Below are 15,405 nucleotides of genomic sequence, written 5' to 3' on the forward strand. Positions count from 1 at the left end.
GGGTGGATATAGCTCGCTAGCAGCCTCGCACCGAGGACCTATCCACGTCATCATTTACCCAGAATGCTTTGTGTGCAAATAAAATGGCCCCGTCCGTGTTAAAATATATTTTTAAAAATGATAAAAACTAAACATTTTACAGTCTTTATTTTACAGTGAAAATAAATGTTTATCAAATAAAGTCTAATGTTACAACTAATCCTGGATCTTGTGTTTCCTCCTTACAGACGGGCGCAGCGTGGATTACAGTGAAGTCTCCTCCATTTTTTCCAAACTCGTGGAGACACATTTTCTCCAGCGTTGCCCTCCTCCACCGGCGGCGGCGGCGGCGGCAGACAGCGGTGCACAAGCTGCAGCTCCAGCTGCCCCCGGGGCTCCCACAGCCCCCTCCGGCGCCGCTGCACCGTCCGCAGAGAGCTTCGCCGACTGCTACAGGGTGCCTCACGTGACGCTTGTGGGACGGGGCAAACGCCAGCACGCCGCCGAGGACGGGGAGGAGCCAAGGAGCGCCAAAAGACCCAGGATGGATTCACAGGTCAGTTAGTAGAAAACAGTGGTTAGAGGTTCTTTCCACATTTCGGCAAGTTTAAAAAAAAAGATCAAATAACCACCCAGACACAGAAACAGCAGCTGGTGATGTCACAGGAGGAACGCCACAGAAGGAGGACAGTGTTCTCCTGATGGAGGAGCACGCAGTGACGAGGATGGAAGGATGAAATGTTAATTATTCTGATCTGTCTGAACCACCATGAAGCCAGGAAGACTGTCTCACTTTGTAGGTGGGCTGTTTGTGATGTCCCAGCTCATATATGGAAGTGATGCCTTTTCCAACAACTAGCAGGAAACCTCACACAAAGTCTGTTTTTAAAACAGTTTTGTTTCAAGACCTTAATGTTCTATTAGAGCTGGGAGGTATGACCTCAAATTCATATCAGGGTATAAACTGAATCCCTTCATTTCTACCGTAGGCCAACTTCATACTGTTTCTGCCTTCTACCCCATAGCCCTATTTTCTGTGTGTCTGTCACATTTAGCTGTTACTGAGCCCACGAGGGAACATGGGGATTTTTTTTTTGCGTTCCCACGCAAAAGTATTGCGTTACCTCGCAAAAGTCGTTAAACACTGTTGTGCCTGCCGGTTTATTAACAAACTCACATGTTCACCATTAGCGAGTTAGCCTACTGCTTTAATTCAGCTTCAGAATGAATATATCACACAGCCACGCATGGAAGTGTGTCATATGATGATATTTTAACACAGTACAGCCACACAACATCAAAGTTAATTTCACAAACTTGTGGCAACACATCCTGTTTTGGTAACTGAATATTTCAAAATAAAAGTCTGATTTAATTAAGTTCATATACAAATCAAACTTTTGCGAGGGAACGCAAAATAATATTGTGAGGGAACGCAAAGGTATTGCGAGGGAACGCAAAAGTATTGCGAGGGAACGCAAAAGTATTGCGAGGTAACGCAAAAGTTTTGCAAGGTAACGCAAAGGTATTGCGAGGGAACGCAAAAGTTTTGCGAGGGAACACAAAAGTTTTGTGAGGTAACGCAAAGCAAGGTAACGCAAAAGTATTGCAAGGGAACACAAAAGTATTGCAAGTTAACGCAAAATTATTGCAAGGTAATGCAAAGGTATTGCGAGGTAACGCAAAAGTATTGCAAGGTAACGCAAAAGTATTGCCAGCGAATGCAAAAGTATTGCAAGGTAACGCAAAAGTATTGCGAGGGAGCACAAAAGAAAAAAATCCCCCATGTCCCCTCGCGGGCTCTGTAATCTGGATGCAGGATGAAAGGATGGTGGGTGTGGGACTTTAGAGCTGGTGCTGTATATTTTCTGTCGTAACGATGTCGTCTCGCCCACAGGTGCATGGCGACGAGGGGATTTACTGGCAGGTGAATTTCGAGCGGTTCCATCAGCACTTCAGAGACCAGGCCATCATCAGCGCCGTGGCCAACAAACTGGATCAGGTCCGAACTTCACACAACGTGTGGTTAAAGTCAGAGTTCTGCGTTTCGTTACCTTTTTTAAATTGTTTATAATTAATATTCTAACCAAAACATTCTGTAGTTATTTGGTTTTACAGCAGAATTTAAGATATTGGGGATCCATCACCCACCAGTTCTTTCTAAGAGAAAACGTCGACTTCAGTGCAGAAAAACAACATGAACTTTGATTTTTCCTTGTTTCGATGTTAAAACGAGGAAGTAAAGCTGCTGCTGAAAGTAACGGATGGTTTGAACCAATCAGACGAGCAGCGAGATCGTCAGGACCATCCTGAGGATGAGCGAGGTCACCACTTCAGCCTCAGCCGCCTGCACCAAGCCCCTGTCAGCCAATGAGATCTTCAGGTCCCTCTCTGCCAGTTACAACATCTCCAGGCCCATCTTAGACCAGTACCTGACCCTGCTGGTGGACGACCCGGTATGTGTTTCTGGAGGCGAGCGTTTCTGCGCTCAGCTCCAAGCCTCGGTTCACTCAGAGTTTCTGCTTCTCCTCTGTCAGATGGAGTTTGTGGGGAAGGCTGGTGAGAGCGGAGGAGGGATGTACATCGTCAGTATCCTTATCTGCAGCCGATGAGCTGGACTGTCAGGGTTCTGTTTGTTCGTGACGAAGACCGGCTGCTTTTCTGAACCCGTCTCTCAGATCTGCACAGAGCTCTGGCTAACCTGGCCCGAGCCACGCTGGAGTCCATTGTTCAGGAGAGGTGAGCGCTTCTTTCAATCCTCTCTCCTCAGGGTTGTTATAGTTAACTAAAACTAACTAAATAACCACAACTGAAACTGAAAAAAACATTTTAATTAACTGAAATAAATAAAAACTGTAATAAAATGAAAAGACAATTACTAAAACTATAATCTTTTTACAAAACTAACTAAAGCTGAAATTATAGATAGAATATCCTTAGTTTTAATGTTTGTCACTTTATTTTGAGACGTGAATCTTTTTTTTTTACTGAGTAGTTTTACATCAGCTGTGGTCTGTAACACTTGTTTACAGTCTGCTGCTGAATGATGACAACAAAAGTTGGGAGAAAACAACAACGTCCACTTTAGGATTTCTTTGAATATGACAGAAAAATAAATCAAGTGTTTTGTAGTGGAAACAGGTGATAAAACAGGTGATAAAACAGGTGATAAAACAGGTGATAAAACAGGTGATAAAACAGGTGGAATACTTCTCAGGTGAAAAACTGCATGAATCAAACTCACACAAGATGCTAACTGGGACTATCTGACACGTTAGCTTCTCTCAGTAACTCCATGAAAAACAAACAACAGGTTGGAGACGACTGTTGTCATCGTCCTGAAATAATCACAAGTTTTTATTTGGTAAAACTGAGTTACACAAATGGACTGATTTAACTAGTGACAAAAAGCTGTTGGTTAGTTAACTCACAGGAACATCACAAGCTAACTATAAAAAAAAACCCTAATACTAGAACTAAAACCTAAGCTAAGCATTAAAAATGCAATCACTAATAAAAACTAGCGAATCCACTGTAAAAACGAATAAAAACTTCTAAATNCTTTTACAGTGGATTGCATCAACTCTGTTACAGACAGAAGGGAAACTTCACCAAAGTGAAACATAAATCTGTGGATCTGTGTTTGATTACTCTGCCTGGCTTTCTCAAGGACCAGGATGTGACACAAAAATCTGAATTATGGAACTGAAAGTGAAAGTAGTCAAACTGAATTTTTAATAAACAAAAATACTGTACAGTTTCAAAGCAAATTAATTCAGATATAAAACTTTAAATTCAGTTTCAATTTAGTAAAATTTATTTTCAAATTATGCACATTCAGATTCAGTTCCTGCTGGCACAATATTTATCCCATACAAGCCCGTCACCCTGGTGGTGAGATTACCTTAGAATGAGAGCGAAACACCGGGTAGCTGACGTTACACGAGTGGCTGTTCGAGCCCAGAGCTGTGCACTCCATCTTAAAGTTGGTATTCTCCTATATTGACAGAAAAGCGAATAAATAAACCTGAAGGTTTTGTTCGTGCTGGACGTGTCGTGAGATGATTTACTCTGACGCTGAGGCTGGAGAAGTGCAGGTTGCGTGAATAATGCAGCTTCAGGCTGGTGTTGTAGGCGTTTTCCAGTCGGTTCTGAAGCTGAACCTCCACCACCAGACGCTTCCGAGGACTGCGAATCACATGGGGCTTCTGCCTGCGGGAGGAAAGACTCGCTCAGACCCAACGAGTCGCAGCACGAGCTTTCATTGAACCGATGAGATGTCTACCTCGTCCCGGTGATGTCCATGTTGGCCTGCAGGACCAGGTCCGTCATGCAAACGTCATCCTCGCCGCAGTCTTTAAAGAAGGAGATCTGGACGGGTGTAATGAGAACGACACATTTGGATATTTAATTTTTAATTTAATATTGATGACTTTAGTAAAACTTACATATTTCTTGATGTTGGTTGGCCAGCCTTCATCCAGCACTGGCCCCACCTCCGTGTTGTTGATCTTAAACCCCAGTGAGAAGCTGATTGGCCGGATGTAATCTGCTGTGTCCTGTACAGAAAACATTAACAGTGCTGGGAGTTTTGGATCAGGGATGGAGGAGGAAAGGACACCGACACTCACGTAGACGTGGAAGGGCAGTCTGTAGCAGAGAGCCTTTCCTGTTTGGACTCCAACTGAAAGCTGGATCTGTCTGTGGGAGCTGTCGTCAAATAAAGCCCGCGCTGACAACTTCCTGTCATCCAATGTGGCCGACACCCAGAGATCTGTGGAAGAATTAAATAAATAAATAAATAAATAAATAAATAATGGCAACAAAGATTAAATTTTTTGACCCATGTGCAATACAAAATGTGTGCAATATATCTTAAGTGAAATATTCCCAGGAACATATTTAATGTGCATTATTACAAGCAATGTAGCAGAGAGTGGTGGGCAGCGCTAATCCAAAAATTAGCTCCATAGTTTCTAAAGCGCTTATGAAAATATACAACTTCAAAAATGCTTTTACCATAGAAAAACTAGCAGAAGCTAATTCTAAAGCACAAGTTCAATTTGACACTAACTGGCAACAATTGTATATGTACAACACTGCCAACTAGCGGTGTATGAATCCTTATACAGATTAATCCTACAATCACCGATTGCTGGGGATGTGATTTCCTGAAACAGACCTTTAGCTCCTGGTGTAAAAATTAAAAAGTTGTTGAGGATTGCTAGTTCGGCTGCTTCTTTGTCTTTTTCTTTTGTTTGTTGTAGATTTTTCATTAAAGAAGCATCAATAAAGTAATTTTAAAACTGTTTATTGGAAAACTGAAGCGATGCATTCTGGGTACATGACGGATTTGATTTGTGACGGGAAACGAAACTTTTCCATGTAGTTGCTCCAGTTGACCACTAGATGTCAGTCGTCACCAGTATATCATCTTTAAATCATTTCTGCGTCTCTAACCCTGTTGGCCGATTTGCTTCGACCAATTACGTCAAGTATTGAGCTCCAGCGTTTAAACTTTTTTTTTTTAAAAAGGAGCTCCGATTGTAAAGTAAAATAAATCAATACATATAAAATTTTAGTATGGATTACAAACATTAACTGTTTTTGCTGGGACAGGGAGTACTAAAATGGCTCTTTTGATCATGAAGGTTGCAGAACCCTGCCCACCACTGACAACTACTAACATAAAGATTTGTGGCTATTATATTTATTATTATTATTATTATTATTATTATTTTCTATTATATTATATTATATGCTATTATATTTTCTGTCTTTTCTCTGTATTTTGTCTCACATCAGGGCTGTTAACACATTTTATCTGGCTGTAAAAAGTGCAAGAATGGATGTTAAATGTTCACACTGTGTATTGTGTTGTTTTCATGTAGAAATGAGAAGATGTTTCTGGGTTAAAGCAGGAGAGATGAGTTTTACCGAAGGCGATGCTGTGTGACTCAGGGGAGCGGGATTTGGCCGTGAAGCAGGTGGTGGCGTTCAGGCAGGCTGAGTCTCTGCCCCCCCTCTGACACGTCTTCTGGATGACGTTGATGGAGTGAGGCTGGAAGGACAGACTCACGTTTATCTGAACGATGCTTCGGGAGCTGTGAGGGATGGATGATGGAGGGGAAATGATCATTTGTCTCACTGACGCTACACAGAGTGGATGTTTAGAGATTATTAGAGTCAAGTTGCTCCTGCTTACCTGAGCAGCACAGCCTTCCCCTGAGCTCCCACTGCCAGGTCTATCAGACCGTCTCCATCCAAGTCCAACCGTGAGCTCAAACTGCGACCAAAATACCGAAGGGAGGGGGAGAGGGACGACCCCGTTATGTGCTGCAAAGAGAGACAGATGTCAGGCCGACTTCTCAGGTGCATGTCTCGAAGCAGGCCTCGGACAGGCCTGACGAGAGGACAGGAACTCTGTCACAAACTGAACTCTATTTAGGCCATGACAGGTCATTTTAACCTAGGAGAGTTTCTCAGTTCTCTTAATCAGATAATGGACAGAACAATCTCTTCTGTTCGAGATTCATTTGTTATTTAACTGAGAATGTTTATGCATTTGTTAAATCATGATAATGACTGTCACAGGAAAAGTGGAACCACTTCTTTCCTTTTATCGTGCCTAAAATATTAATAATGGTATAAAAAAATCACAGAGAATCTGATTACAATGTTTTCATTGTGTTTTTATGTAAATCACAGTTTTTATTTTACTGTGAACACAGTAATATAAATGTGGATTTTTCCTGAGAAAATCTTTCATTTATCTGGACTAACAGAAGGTTCAGACTGATTATAAGACAGAAATGTTAATTAATCATTATAAATGTTTTGCAGTGATTTCTCTTAGAGTCTATCAGAAGAAAGCTGAAAAGAGGTTATCATCCTGTTGTGAACAGCCATAGAATTTTAATCTTGAGCTGGCGCCGCTGGCAAATCTTATCCTTCTTTCTCTGACTCATCTCTAAGCTGAGGGCGGAACCAAAGTTCGTCTGTTTCTTTTACTAACCCGGACGGCTTTGAACAACGCACACTCTTCTTCCTGACTCCAAACTAGGAAGAAAGCTGAGTTATCTCTCCGGAGACTCAGTTCTGCTTCTAAGTCTTAGCCCATAAGCTAACTAGGGGAGACTTAACAGCCCGGGACCCCGCACGCCGCCGGCTGTCCCACCCGAGGCTTCAAGCCTCTAAGTGTGTTTTTACCTCCCGAGGGGAGATTTTTATTTTGGAAAGAAGGGACCGGATGTACAGCTTGAATTTTTCTGGCTTGGACTGAAACAGACGAAAAGTTACCTGAAAACACCTACTCCCCAATGACCGGTAAGCGAGCCGATAATCAGTTCCCTGACTGATCGGAGGTGAGACAGTTCCTACCAAGCGGGTGTCTTAAGAAGACATCACCAGGTAAAGCTGATGTGTTCGGAGTGACGTGTCATGTGGACTCCTGAGCGCAGAAGGGACGTGCTGATCTGGTTGACCCACACTTTGATAAAGTAAAAGCAGTAACCTACTAACATTACTTTCCTCCTTTTCTTGTTCTTAATTTGCCAAAACTTAAGCTAAAAGTGCCAGTAAAATTGTTTGGTTGTTAACATCAGAACTGACGTTTTTACTGTTCTATATAAGTAATCTGAGTTGATGTGAAGTGAAATTCGGACGCGGGTTTTATCTCATTTAACTCTGATGCTTGTTATAGGAATAACCACAATCAAGTGTACTCATGATCTGTTCAATTTGTGTAAATAAATGATTGCATAGTCTTTTATGAATCAACTTGAACTCGTCTGAACGTTCACTTATTGTGTCACTTTTCACTTCGCACAGTCAAGATATTAACAAGTAATGAGAKATACCTTGGTAAAAGTTTCCTCATAACCTTGTGTATGAGAGATGTGGGAYAAGCTTAATTCACCTTAAGCCCCCCTCCTACATGAACCAATCAGGTACAGGTGCTCAGAAAGGAGCACTACCTGTTTAGGTTTGTGGGTGATGTAAATATCTTGACCGTGGTAGATGTAGATGGCCCCCCTGTGCTCGTCCTCCAGTGGAGCCCCCACCACCAGGTCAGTGAAGCCGTCCTGGTTCAGATCTGGAGCTGCTGCCAGAGCATAGCCGAACCTGGCGTCCTGAGACTTCTGCTCCGACGTGAGCGTGCCGTTAGATACGAACATCCCCTCCTGAGAGAGAGGGGGAGAGACAGACAGTTGAAGATAACCGGAGGGCCGCAGACCTCCATGTTTTACATGTTTTACATGTTTTACATGTTTCCTGCTCCAACACACCTGATCCAGTCACTGAACTACCTCTTCATGTTCTGCAGTACGGAGGACCGACACTGACATTATTATAAATGAAAGCATAAAGAGATAAATGAAACTTTAAATAAACATTTAAAATGCACCAAACAAATTAAAAAGGAGAACTTTACCTCATGTTTTATCATTAATTCACCTTCGTATTTATTTTTCCAACTTAGTTCCAATTAATTATATATTTTTGCAAATAATTTANGCTACAGCTGATATATATTTGTTGTCAAAATACCTTTTAGTACATATGTTGTTAAAATAAAATGAACAGTCCAATGATCATTTTACTGATATATATAAAGACTGCAAAGGCTGAAAAATCTGGAAGTCTGTTTGAAATTGGAGGTAGTTTGAGGATTACATTTTCATGCTTTTCAAGCTAAAAAAAAGTGGGGGTCGTCTTATACATGAGATAGTATTATACATGAGATCATACTGTATTATATACAAATAAATACAGTAATTATCTCGTGGGCACGTGATTTTTTTTTAAATCCATGTCACCAGACGAGCTCCGTAAATTTGAAACAAACATTTTTTACCGACTGACTTTTTTTCTCCTTCAGGAAATCCCCAAAACTCCAGACTTCGCTCCCTCTCGCACCTTTTACCTTTACACTGTTAACCAGCTCCCAACAGCCAGGATGCTGCTGCAGAACTGTTACAAGGTGAAGCTAAAATCCCTCCACCTTCAGGGCTCTGCTCTGTTTCCTGCTGGCTTTGGTAACATTTTGTGTCTGCAGACGGTGGCCAACCTGATCGAGCGACGCCTGTTTGAGTCCAGAGAGAGCAAGTAGGACGTCTTTGATTGTTTAACGTCGTTGGTTTCTCTCTGTTCTGCTGATGGATCGGCTGCTTGGTTTCTGTTGGACCTGCAGGCGTCTTCTAGAGAAATCGCAGCGAATCGAAGCCATCCTGGCGTCGCTGCAGGCCAGCGGGGCGGAGCCTGAGCAGCTGACGGAGGTGGAGGAGATGATCACGGCTTCAGAGAAGCAGCAGCTGGACGTCTTACGGCTTCATGTTAACAAGTAGGACAAATGAAAACTGTTTGATGGATGCGACACCTGAGAGGTGGAATAAGGTCTTTTTTTGGTTCTTCTCCAGGTTAGATTCAGCAGAGAACCAGGTGGATGAAACCATCTTCCTGCTGCAGTCCTACATCAACTCCACTGCAGTCGCTCCAACCTGAGTCACACTTTGAACCGTTTCCAGTCATTCACATTTAGTTTTCTGTTTTCACTTTGATTACTGACCGTTAGACTTTAGAACATTTCTGTTGGAGTGGACTCAAATCTGAATATGTAGTTGTTGGTTTTTTTTTTTTATTGAATAAACAGAACAAAAATCTTTGTTTCCAACTGTTTTAATTCAATTAAGAACAAAGTCTTGTGTGACTGAAACATAGAAAACCATGGAAAATCTCTGCAAGTTAAATAAAAAAACAGTTTAGCACAGAGGTTCTCAAACTGGGGTCCCAGGACCCCCAGGGTGTCCTCAAAAGATTTCACTCAATTGTTAATTTGGTTTTTATCAGTGGTGGACAGCGCTAATCCAAAAATTAGCTCCGCAACTTTTAAAGTACTTATGAATATTAGAGTTGTGACGTTCGCGAACGATCCGAATCTTTTGAACGGCTCTTTACAACAAACGATAGGAGCCAAATCGCGGGCAGTAACGAGCCATTTGTAGTTTTATTTCTTCATATAATCTTTATTTTTTCACACTTTAATCGCTCCCGCTTTGCTTTTTCACGGAAAGCAGGCAGAGTTGTGGAGTACAGAAGCTCACGTTGAAAGGGGGGGAGGGGAGTTTCTGCTTGACAAACACGTTTCCAGTCACGTGACGGGATTACGTCATTACGTACGGCTACGTGATGACGTATTTACCTATGTGATGACGTAATGTGTTTAAAATCGAACGGCTCTATGAAACAAACGGCTCCCCAAGATCCGGATCCCTTCAAAGAGCCATTTATCCCATCTCTAATGAATGTATTTAGGTCCGCAACTTCAAAAATGCTTAAGTCTTAGAAAAATTAGCGGAAGCTAATTTTAAAGGGGCGTTCAATTTGACACTTATGACAATTCATGTACAATATGTACAACACTGCCAACTAGTGGTGAATGAACAGTGCACTGCTTAATCCTACAACTGCCGATTGCTGGGGATGTGATTTCCTGTAACAGAACTTTGGCTCCTGGTGTAAAAATCAAAACGTTGAGGATTGCTAGTTCGGCTGCTTCTTTAAAAAGTTGTTGAGGATTGCTAGTTCGGCTGCTTCTTTAAAAAGTTGTTGAGGATTGCTAGTTNTTTTATTTCTATGTGTTACTTTTGTGCTGCTGCAGTTTATTTAAAGTTTAGTTAAAATAAATGCACAGGTGATGTTTTCCTCCTTGCCTTTGTTTTAAACTTAACTTTAAACTTTTAACTAAACTGAGGCAGCAAAAGTATGCAACACATTGAAATAAAGAGTTGTTGGAAAACATATTAAATTAATTAAGTATAAACATTTAAGACACAGAAATGCATGTACAAGTAAAAGGAAAAACAATTAATATAGTAAAGTTTTAATTATGTGTTCAAATATTTAAACTAATTTGTTGGAACTAACCTGAAAAAATTAATATGAAAGTCAATTAAAATATAAAACAGGAGATAAAGTTCTCCTTTGTTAATTTAATTGGTACATTTTAAGTGTATTTATTTAGTGGTTCATATAATTCTGCTGTTATTTCTAATTATGTCAGTGTTGGTCCTCCGTACTGCAGAAGCCTGATAATCATCTATTCCTTCATATCAGGTGTGTTGGAGCAGAGAAACAAGTAAAACATGCAGGACTGCAGCCCTCCAGGACCAGGACTGATCTGGTCCAGGTTCTGCGGCTCGGCTGTCTCACCCCGCTCAGGGTGTAGATGTAGACTTTTCCTGCCTCCTTGTTTCCTGAGCTGAGGAACATGGGAGCTGCGACCAGGAGGACGTCCGTGATGCCGTCCATGTCGATGTCCAGGCAGCACACTTCACTGCCGTAATAAGATCCAATCTGAAGACAGAGACATGTCATTTCATCCTAATCCAGCAGGTGGCACTCCTGTTTTAGTGTCTGAACAGGATTTGCTGCTACTACCTGCTTTAAAGGGAACTCTAGTTGTAACATCAAACATTATTTACAGTAATAAACTTTTATTTGAACTATAAAAACCAGACTGTAAAAATACTTTAGTTTTTATCAGATTTAGAAACGTACTGTCACACAGACTGTGCTGTGTTTTTTACAACGCAAAGCATTCAGGGTAAATGATGGGTAAATGATGGGTAAACTTCTTTACAAAGTTGAGCTGCTGTCAGACTTTCTGCAGCACTTTAACAGAGAGGAGAACGTAGAAAGAACTCAGCCTGAAACTTAAAATGATGATAAAATGGACAACAGAGCTGCTTCATGGAAGGAGAACCTCAACTTTAGCCTTTTAGCTTTCACATTAGGGAGCTAACACTAATAATATTAGTTTTGGTGTGTTGGTTCCTGTAGAATACTGACTGTGAATACAGTTATGTTGAAATTTGACCTCTCTGAGTTACCGTAGGTCTGCACATGCGCAGAGAGTTAAGATGGCGTGGTCACCTGGTGTATGTCTCCTACTGCTCACGTTTTGCCAAATAAACCACTTTCAGATTTAATACCGATGTCGTTTTTTATAAACATGACACAAAACATGGTGTCAGAAGATTCGGACTTAGGTTTTCACCTGGGCCGCTGTGTACTGTGAGTATTGTTTTTTTTTTTCAAGAGGGGCCATCGAGCTACCAGCTTATTTTTTCTTCACGACATGGCGGACGGCTTCAGACGACCCGACCCYTTGATGTTCGATGGCAACTTAGCGGTAAACTGGCGCATATTTGAGCAAGAATATGACATTTTCATCGCTGCAGCACATTCTGACAAGCCAGCACGGACCCGTGCTTACATTCTTTTGAACCTGGCTGGACCCYAAGCCATTGAGCGCGAAAGATCTTTTGTTTACGCAGCAGAGGTGCGTGAACAAGGAGACGATGGACGTGTTCTCATTCCTGCGGAGTCCAAGGAGGACCCCGAATGTCTCAAAAGGAAGTTCAGGGAAATGTGCAACCCTCAAACAAATATAACGATGGAGAGACATAAATTCAACACACGTAACCAAAAGGCTGGTGAGTCCATTGAATCATATGTAAGTGATTTGAGAATTAAGGCAAAAAGCTGCATATCTTTAGCTTTGGAGCTAACACTAAGAATATTAGCTTTGGCGTTGGTTCCTGAGCTATATCATCAGCTCAAAAGCTAATGCTAATAATAGTAGCTTGGGAGTTAACACTGTACATATATTGGTAATCTGTAACTACTGTATGCAGTATGGCGATAGTTTGAGAGCTACTTTATTGAAAATCATTTCAATGCAAAGCTTTTTAGCCTTGTCTCTTTGTGTTTTAGTCTAAACTAAAACCCTTTATCATTCCCAAAATGCATTGCATCAGTAACAAAATGGAGACATGCTTAAGTGTAAAATGTAATTAGATGTTTTCATGCGTCAAAAACAACTTTTAGTAGAACAGAGAAATAACAACATATTAAGGCCAGCATGTAGTCAGAAATCAACCAAACTAAGCGAGGAGAAGAGGAGATGTGGTGAAAATGAGCTTTACCTGCTCTCCATTCAAGGCCTGAACGATCTCAACATCCCCGTCGTCACCAAGCTCAAACAAAATGACTTTGCCCTTGTGTTTGAAGCGAGGAGCTCCAGCTACATACAGTCTCTTCCTGTTAGCGATGACTACAGAGGACACAGTGTAACCTGAAAACACACAGACTCACACATCAGGTAACAGCAGCCTGACTTCATGGCCTCAAACTGAAAGATTTCCTCTATGAATGGATTTGTTAAAAATTGGTGTCAATTATCATTTTGATTCGATCAGCAGTCTGAAAATAGGCTTCAGTCCAGTAGAATCTTATGAAACTTAAGTTTTCCTAAAGTTTGGTGCAGTTGAAAATAACATGAAAATATCGTGAATGACTGAAAGAGGAAGATTTAAGCTGAATAAACAAACTTCAATAATTAGATTAGTTCATGTTCTGGCCTAACTTGTCACAGGCCCATTCATTTTAATGTTTTAATGTTTTTAATCACATCTGAGTAGCACTTTGCCCCTTTGGGGAAAAATGTTTTTCGTGGTCCAGGATGATTGAGAGACGTCTTGTCCCACCCTCTCAGTTTGCTGCTCATTGGGGCTAATTTTGTTCAGCCCAATCTCCCCTCCCAAAACAGAAACACAAAGCTAAAAGTGGGAAATCAATATCGGATGTTAACATCAGCCCAGTTTTACATATCGGACCGATACCGATATTCTAAAAAATGACCAATGTCGTCCGATACAGCTATTAATGCTGATATATCGTGCATCCCTACATAATATTAATTGTACATTAAGTAATGGTGCGTTCACACCGAACGCGATTTCAGCTTCAAAATCGCAGCCAACGCTGAAGTTTGAAGCTTGTGCACTTTGAGGTCAGACGCAGGACAGCAGCGCTGCACGGCGACAGCCTCCCCGCCCCTCCCTCCTCTGTGGGGCTGTTTAATGTCGGACGNTTATAAATGTATGAATCATGTGGTGAAAAACTGACTTTGAAAAATAAATCTGTTCTTTTTTTCTTATAAAAGACTAAATAAAACATAAATATTGGTGATAATTTATGACTGTGTAACTTTACAAACAGCACCTCATAGAAATGACAATAAATTATATTTTAAAACAGCACGGGGTTTATGAGGGGGTCCCTGGTAAGGGGTCCCCAGACCCAAATGGCTTGAGAACCCCTGGATTAGTATACTTTGTTTTTCCCTTTGAAAAACACAATAAAAAAATAATTTACATAATTTCTCCCTCTGATTCTGAAAGTAGTGCATCTCTGCTGGACCCTGATAACGGTTCTTTGGTCCTGGAGATCCTTCAGCTTCAGCTTAGGACCGTCATTTACCCTGTTTTGGAGGCAGAACCCCTCCCAGCCCACCTCTTCCTGTCGTCTTCATCGTAATAAAAAAGAGAAAACTTTGGTTCAATCCTCGTGGTTTTCCTCTTCTCTTAGTTTGCGTGTGAAGAATCCGAGCTGAGAAAGACATGAGATTAACGTCCGGTCTTCGACACGGTGATGCTTTTTGTAGAGGCAGAGTGGAAAATAAATACCTTCCACAGGATGAAAATGATGAGAGCGAGCAGCAGCAGGCCGCCGATGATGCTGCCGATCAGGATCCAGAGAGAGATGGGGATGGATCGACCCTTCAGCACCTCCAGAACCGACTGGAACACAGACATGAAAATCAAACAAATGTAACAAGTGGATCAGAGACTTTCAGCGGTCTCACCTCCCCTCTGAGGATCCCTGCACCCAGAGTGATGGAGCTCGTCTCCTGGGCTGTGAGCTCGAAACTGCTCACTATCTTCACCGACTTGTATTTGGCCTACAGACACACACACAAACAGACACACACACACGGGTTAGCAGCAGCTTTAATGTGACGAGGATTTAATGATCCACGTTCTGCAGCTCACCTTTCTGAAGAAATCATCGTGGACTCTGCGGGTGACCCTGATGATGGCCTCGTGTCCGAGCTGCTGCACTTCACACACCACCTCTGTGCACCACGCCCGGCTGCAGTTCTGCACACACCCGTTGTTTTAACGTTAGAGCAGCCGAGCTTTCAGCTTTTCACCAACTAAACAACAGCAGAGACGTGTGCACAATGTGGGGCCGCACACACACTGACATCTGTAACAACTAAAACAAAAAACTGTTACTAATGGTTGTTTTTAAATGTAATTAATTCTGAAAATCCTTTCAACAAACTGTCGCAGAGGACACGTGTCAAACTCAAGGTCCACGGGCCAACTGTGGCCCGCCACTGCCTTTTATTTTATTTTATTTTATTTAACCTTTAACCAGGTAGATCTCATTGAGATTTAAAATCTCTTTTTCAAAAGACCTGACAAATACAGCATTTATTCAGGAATAATACAATCATTATTTTTTAAAACTTAAATAGCATTAAAAATCTAATTATCAATAACCCATGTATAATAC

At 41.5% G+C, this 15,405-nt stretch overlaps 2 protein-coding genes across 2 annotated transcripts in view; one reads left to right on the plus strand and one right to left on the minus strand.

The window, feature by feature from the left end:
• The window catches only part of polr3c (polymerase (RNA) III (DNA directed) polypeptide C), a 12,724-nt gene extending 3,080 nt beyond the window's left edge, over nucleotides 1-9,644 (plus strand). Inside the window, exons 4-13 of the mRNA XM_014004665.1 lie at nucleotides 228-535; nucleotides 1,877-1,981; nucleotides 2,262-2,435; nucleotides 2,517-2,568; nucleotides 2,658-2,718; nucleotides 4,155-4,302; nucleotides 8,780-8,962; nucleotides 9,038-9,087; nucleotides 9,173-9,322; nucleotides 9,399-9,644. Coding sequence (XP_013860119.1) covers nucleotides 228-535; nucleotides 1,877-1,981; nucleotides 2,262-2,435; nucleotides 2,517-2,568; nucleotides 2,658-2,718; nucleotides 4,155-4,302; nucleotides 8,780-8,962; nucleotides 9,038-9,087; nucleotides 9,173-9,322; nucleotides 9,399-9,483 — 1,316 coding nt within the window. The 3' untranslated portion in view covers nucleotides 9,484-9,644. The remainder of the gene's footprint in view (nucleotides 1-227; nucleotides 536-1,876; nucleotides 1,982-2,261; nucleotides 2,436-2,516; nucleotides 2,569-2,657; nucleotides 2,719-4,154; nucleotides 4,303-8,779; nucleotides 8,963-9,037; nucleotides 9,088-9,172; nucleotides 9,323-9,398) is intronic.
• Nucleotides 9,645-14,071: 4,427 nt separating this feature from the next.
• The window catches only part of itga10 (integrin, alpha 10), a gene marked incomplete at its 5' end in the record, with an annotated part of 9,567 nt that continues 8,233 nt past the window's right edge, over nucleotides 14,072-15,405 (minus strand). The window contains 4 exon segments of the mRNA XM_014004690.1: nucleotides 14,072-14,433; nucleotides 14,511-14,624; nucleotides 14,690-14,785; nucleotides 14,877-14,984. Coding sequence (XP_013860144.1) covers nucleotides 14,383-14,433; nucleotides 14,511-14,624; nucleotides 14,690-14,785; nucleotides 14,877-14,984 — 369 coding nt within the window.

The sequence above is a fragment of the Austrofundulus limnaeus genome, unplaced genomic scaffold (assembly GCF_001266775.1).
Source record: "Austrofundulus limnaeus strain Quisiro unplaced genomic scaffold, Austrofundulus_limnaeus-1.0 Scaffold26, whole genome shotgun sequence".
NCBI classification, from domain to species: Eukaryota; Metazoa; Chordata; class Actinopteri; order Cyprinodontiformes; family Rivulidae; genus Austrofundulus; species Austrofundulus limnaeus.